Source organism: Arachis duranensis, chromosome 1 (assembly GCF_000817695.3).
Source record: "Arachis duranensis cultivar V14167 chromosome 1, aradu.V14167.gnm2.J7QH, whole genome shotgun sequence".
In the NCBI taxonomy this organism is placed as follows: Eukaryota; Viridiplantae; Streptophyta; class Magnoliopsida; order Fabales; family Fabaceae; genus Arachis; species Arachis duranensis.
The window spans coordinates 101,873,339-101,879,385 of NC_029772.3; the positions used below are offsets into that span (position 1 = coordinate 101,873,339).

The following is a 6,047-nucleotide window of genomic DNA, read 5'->3' on the forward strand; positions in this document are numbered from 1 at the left end:
TGTACAATAATAGCAATTCAAAAGTCTTGTATAGCTAATATACCCCATAATAAATGTAGCAAAAGTCATAATATTTAATCTGCAATGGGTTAGTCCTTGGTCTGTCCTGTCGAGTTGGGAGATACTATGGACAAAAAATATATATATATATTTACATTATTTGGTTGTGACTTGATAAAACTTTGTAACAAGAGTTACAGATAGAACTTACTTTTGGCCAGGTGTTAATAAAAGACAGTTAATATGCTATTTTGAAGATGTAATCTACTCAGAAATGTTACTTAAATGAAATTACCACATCAGATTTATGCAGTGAACTTTACTTAAAAAGACTACTCTTGTTTCATTACCAGATAATTGCAACTAGGAAACATAATTATGACATAAAATAGTACAACTTTGGAAAAGCTTTCACTGCATCATAGTGGAATGCACAATCAAGAAAAGGTATAAACATCTATATATAATATATCAAACTCATCATTTAGTTTCAATTTTACAATAAGCTCGTTGTCTTTCATAACAAGATTTGTGGACTGAGGTTACACCTTAAATTACATTTTTCAAAGTAATTATTACATTTCTCTTTGAATTTATACCTTTCAATCATCAAACATCAATTCTTAAAATCATTTCCACAAAAGCACACTAGAAAGAATCCAGCTAAATCAATAAATAATAGAGAAAAACAAAGGAGGATTGGGGAGGAGTTCTAATTCATTACACTAACCAAATTCATTCATTCAGAACCTGTAAAAAACTTTGATGTATATATATATATATACAAATTAAAATAAAATTACATATATGGGAGTAAAAGCAAAACAAAATCAAAATCAAACTCAAAATCCCATGTATTTAATGCAAGCTCTATTCTTCCTACTCTATGGACCTGTATTAATTAGACAAATCAACAAGTTGGCATTGAAATTAAAATATCACTGCCAAAACTGCACCAAAATATTCACCCTGTTAAAACCAGTCTTCTCAACCCTAGTCATCCTCTTTCTTCTTCTATGGTCTTGCACCAAAAATTAAAATAAATAAAGGCTTGCCAAGTTGGAACCTAAACATCATACACAGGTAGCCGCTCTGCAATGGTGACGCGGCAAATCGGGCAATTCTTGCATTTCTCGGAGCAATTGCTGCATTTCAAGGAAACAAGTATAAGGCCAAATCATGAACACAATGCAAAAACATCAAATACTTGATTCTTCTTACCTGCAAAGGATGTGATGCCGGCATGGGAGAAGTACAACGCTTATCTCTCCCTCGAAACAAACTCTACACAACACTTTTTCCTGATACACAACATATGAACACAGATTAGCTAAACGAAGACTTAAGATGGATCCAAAAAAAGAAAAATGAGCAGAATTCAGAAATGCATAATAGATTATTTATTACACTCACCAACTTGGTCACATATTTTCACATGCCTTTCATATGATTAATAAATGTTGATTCATGCCATCAAACAATGTATAAAAACAAAGATCTACCAAATAATATTTAGTGTTAAGCCTAGTAAGCGCCAAGATTTATACGAAGAATGTTGTAATAGAAAGATAACATTTACTGCATTAAACATCAGTAATTACTTTGAGAGTCGAAAATTCATAGCTATAACTCTACAAGGGATTAAAAAACATTAGAAGTCTTACATTTTGAAGTCTTTCATACTCTTGCTGGCTGTATTTCGTAATTTCTGTCTGTTCACCAAGAGCTGCCTGGAGTCTCCAAACCTGACATTAGACAATTTTGAGCATGCTATGAACTAAAACGAGTCACTGACTTATTGAGAAATTTTGCTCCTAAGATAATTGAACAGGTGAACATAACAAACAAAAACCTGAGCAGATTATTTCAATCATAAAACATACGCTTATATTCACCATAAATTTTTATCTATATGTATTATAAGAACTGTCATCACCTCCTCAGCGAGATCTTTTTTAGGCATTTTCTTAACAATCTCAGGTGGATAACCGCAGAACGTATTATACCTGCACAGTTGAAAGCCCAATGTACAAGGATCACCAAAAATAATTATTACGCGAACATATTCAATACATTCCAAATGTATCATTACAAAGGGCAAGGATGTACTAAAGATAGTACTCATAAAATCAAATAGATTCTAACAGAATAATTAAAGATAGTACTCATTATACCTGCGTGGGTATGGGTGTGTGCAGCAAAATTTAAAATAATAGGCAAATAAGAAGTTGCCAAGATATACAAAACAGATTAGGCAAGTACAAACCAAACATAACAGAAGTAATATCTGCCACCATAAATATAATTATATTCTCAAATAAGGTTATATTCATATTCTCAAATATGCAGAAGTTAAGTTTCATAGTAGAAATAAAAAATAATAATTAAACAAAAAAAGAGCTCCACGAGATGTTGTATGTGACATGTGAAACAACACGGAAATTATATTTCCTGAGCAAATTTAGACAATGAAATAAAGAATGCTTACCCAGATGCTCCCTCTTGGTATAAGCGTGCCTGTTCTTCCCGACTACCTTCATCAATTGACCACCAACCTAGTAACCTGCTTCAATGAATTGTCAGATTCAGTTGCCACATCTTACACACATTTATGGTAATCCAACAAGATCACAAATTTGCATTTTGAAAACTTTGATTGTAATAGACATTGGATTTTACAACTAAAATCATCATCGTGTCAAAAATAATAAGGAAACAAATTCAGGATAATAGCTGTCCAAGGGGTTCAAAGACACCATTGCATACACAGAAATGATGTGAGTTAAGTTTGTTTCAACGAATTTAATGCAAACAGGTGTGAGCCAAACAACAGATTTTCTAAGTAAAAGTTACCACCAACAATCACGATTATAGAAAAAAATTACCTAGAACCATGGTGCAAGAACCCCAAGCAATCATGAGCTGTTGAAGAAATTCTAATATAAATTCCCCCACCAGCTCCACTGTTTAGCAGCAAAACAAGTTTCTCCACTAACTTAGATCCAGCTAACAGTACACCAGCACCTTGCAGCGTGAAAAGGGGAGAGAAAAGTATCAGTAGAGGTATCTTTCTGGCACAAGCAGGTGTTCCCTGAAATGTAAAACAGCTCAGATCTTTTAATATAGTATCTCAATGATTGCCAAGCACACAATTCGGTAATATTACCTACCTCCAAGTACATACAAAGAAGAATCTGGAATATAATAATCGGTACTTTCATGAAATGGCCTCCTATGTCTTGCAGGCTACACATTCTCTCTGGATGTTGATTTTCCTCAGAAGAAACAACTAAACCGCCGTTCCAGTCAAGATATCTAACAGTAGTAGAAGAAGAACTGGCTTCTCTTGGATTTCTATGAATCACCGGATTAGACCACTTTGTACATACAAGAAAAGCAAAACACTCGGCAATGCTGCAGAATAATAGATCAATGAAAACCTTATGTTATACTCTCAAGCAAACATTTTAAGAAATACAAAGCTATTCATTGAAGTACATTCTAGGCCACAAGACAAAGAAACCTACGCAAAGTTAATAAATAAGTCCCACCAGCCCAGAGCACCTACATCACCTGTATTAGACAAGAAAAACAGGGCCTTAAAGAAGGATTAACTTATGAATATAAGATATCTTATGCAAAAGCAAGAGGAGTGATTAAAATGAAAAATTCGGTCTCCACTTAAACGTTATCACAAATTCCAACGGCCTAAATTTCACAACATAAATACCATATTTGTATTTGTGAATTAATAAGTTACATCATGATTTTCTACGGCCATTCAATGTGTGTCCATATATAAAATAGATACAAAATGTAATCCAAATGTAGTAGGTATCCGTCCATGTATATTTCAATAGCAAGAGTTCATTTACAGCATACTACTCTTCAAGTTTCTTTCTGCAATAGAAAGCATGAAAAATGACCATTTTGGAACACACTGCCACTCAAAGAATGTCATAAAATGGGAAAAAGTAATGCTACTTTGTTTAAAACACATTATGAATCATGAACTGCAGTCCAGAAGAGTGATATTAGGCATTTATTTATTAAAAATAAATGTTTTCATTTTTTGTGAATATAAAGAATCTTATTTTGCCTGGGAAGATATTGAGGAAAGGAATAACAAAATGTACATCATTCACATGGCAATATTACACGATAGATCACATGACAAAGAAATTTGCTATGTGAGTTTAACAATAATAACAATAATAATACTAAAGATAACATTCATTCATTAAACTTTAGGGAAGCAACATACCACTAAGTTTTAGGAGTGTGAACACTGTAGCAGCAATGAAGAAGACCATAGAGATTGCAACCCAAAAGTGCTGCAAAAAGCAGACAAACATTTTTAATCAAATTCGTGAAATGACTATGAACTTCAAATTATAAGTATTTGAGCACTGAATAATGAAAAGTCAAGGTCACATTGGCAATTACATAACCATCACAAAGAAATTAACTGAACCAAAAGCAATTCTTAATAAGGTTAAATGACTTCTATGAAAAGTCCACACATCGGAGACCTTTTCTCCACCAGGTAGAGTCAACTAAAGGGACCAAACAACCATACAGTTTTATTTTTATATGAAAAATTATAGCAAAAACGAGAGCATGAAAATGGAAAACATTACGGTTTCTTTAATGACATATAAAACCTAGCGAAGTTTTGCTTTTAGTAAGGTAAAGCTAAGCATAGAACTATGCGTTGACAAGAGAGACAGATAAACAGAAGAATGCAGGAAACACTCTTGACCAAAAAGAATCTTGGTAGTGAAGGCATCTTAGTTAATGCANAGCCGGTTTTGCATGTTTTCTTTTACGGATCTTTTCAAAAGATTATTATTGATATGAAAAGGCTTACAGGAAGAGTTTCCCATATCGCCTCATCACTCATGTTCTCTTCATCTCCTGGCATTAGAGCCCTACACATTCTGCACAGAAAACAGACATTGATTGGTCACCAATTTTACAAAGCACTTCATAACAAACCTAATGGTCACCAATAACCGGTATCTAATTGTTCAAGGAAGTAGAAAAAGAAAAAGGACAGCACAAACATTAGTAATGGAAGAAAATAACCAGCCAAAAAAAATATGATTTAGGAAAACTATCCAGGACAAGTACCTGAAATTGTCAATGAGAATGATGATTTCAAATATTAGTAAGGGAAGGAACACAATCTTCAGATTGACTGCTGGAAAGTGACGAACTGTGCAAAAAAACAAATGCATTAGTATAATTGGATAACTTGCATTGATGTCACTTCGGGAACTTAAGCCTTTTACAGGATAGTTTTTTAAATTCTCACAATTCTATTGTAGGAATTAATCAGCTTCAATCTAACCAGATGAATAAATCATACCAACTTAAAAATTTATTTCTAAATAAACACTCCACACAAAGACTACTAAAATATGCATTGAATGCATGAAAATCCCTAATTACGAAGAGAAAAAGGTAAGGAATTTTGATGTACCGTATAAGCTCTCAAGATATATACAAAGGAGCAATTCAAATGCAATAAGCAATGGCATTGCAACGACGGCATGGCATGGTGCCCACTGTCATAAAACAGAAATTAGTTTCGCATTTGATCATAAAAAAAAAATCCACTTCATAATAATATTTTGTAGAGAGAAAAAGGAGGAGCCAACAACCATATCTTGGGGTTTAAATTATCGGCAATAGTCAAAGAACAACACACAAACAACCATGGTTCTGAAGCCAAGTTTCCCAAACTACTCAAAATGCTCTCAAATTTCATTAGAAATTAAAATGGCTTACATTTCGATTACGCGGGGCTGATGGCGCTGGTAGTGAAAACCTTCCTCGAGCCACAACAGCATGAAACATCCAAAGAGGGAAAAATATTATCCTGTTGATCAAAGTCAAAGTCAGATAGCAAAAAACTTCTGTATTCTAAAATGTCAAACCTCAGATAGCACAATCAAACTAATCATTTTTTATGGCACTTTTCCATTTTCTGTTCTTGGTTTCCTGTTTATTTGCTAGAATACACTCTGAACTTGATGGACTTG

General features: G+C 33.4%; 1 protein-coding gene across 1 annotated transcript in view; it reads right to left on the reverse strand.

Annotated features, from left to right (window-relative positions):
- Nucleotides 1-716: 716 nt before the first annotated feature.
- Nucleotides 717-6,047, reverse strand: part of LOC107469323 (uncharacterized) — a 6,690-nt gene continuing 1,359 nt past the window's right edge. The window contains exons 2-14 of the mRNA XM_016088705.3: nucleotides 5,794-5,884; nucleotides 5,486-5,570; nucleotides 5,134-5,218; nucleotides 4,871-4,940; nucleotides 4,265-4,334; nucleotides 3,528-3,573; nucleotides 3,171-3,414; nucleotides 2,886-3,091; nucleotides 2,489-2,563; nucleotides 1,937-2,006; nucleotides 1,665-1,745; nucleotides 1,222-1,301; nucleotides 717-1,145 (exon numbers count right to left, since the gene is read on the reverse strand). Coding sequence (XP_015944191.1) covers nucleotides 1,067-1,145; nucleotides 1,222-1,301; nucleotides 1,665-1,745; nucleotides 1,937-2,006; nucleotides 2,489-2,563; nucleotides 2,886-3,091; nucleotides 3,171-3,414; nucleotides 3,528-3,573; nucleotides 4,265-4,334; nucleotides 4,871-4,940; nucleotides 5,134-5,218; nucleotides 5,486-5,570; nucleotides 5,794-5,884 — 1,282 coding nt within the window. The 3' untranslated portion in view covers nucleotides 717-1,066. The remainder of the gene's footprint in view (nucleotides 1,146-1,221; nucleotides 1,302-1,664; nucleotides 1,746-1,936; nucleotides 2,007-2,488; nucleotides 2,564-2,885; nucleotides 3,092-3,170; nucleotides 3,415-3,527; nucleotides 3,574-4,264; nucleotides 4,335-4,870; nucleotides 4,941-5,133; nucleotides 5,219-5,485; nucleotides 5,571-5,793; nucleotides 5,885-6,047) is intronic.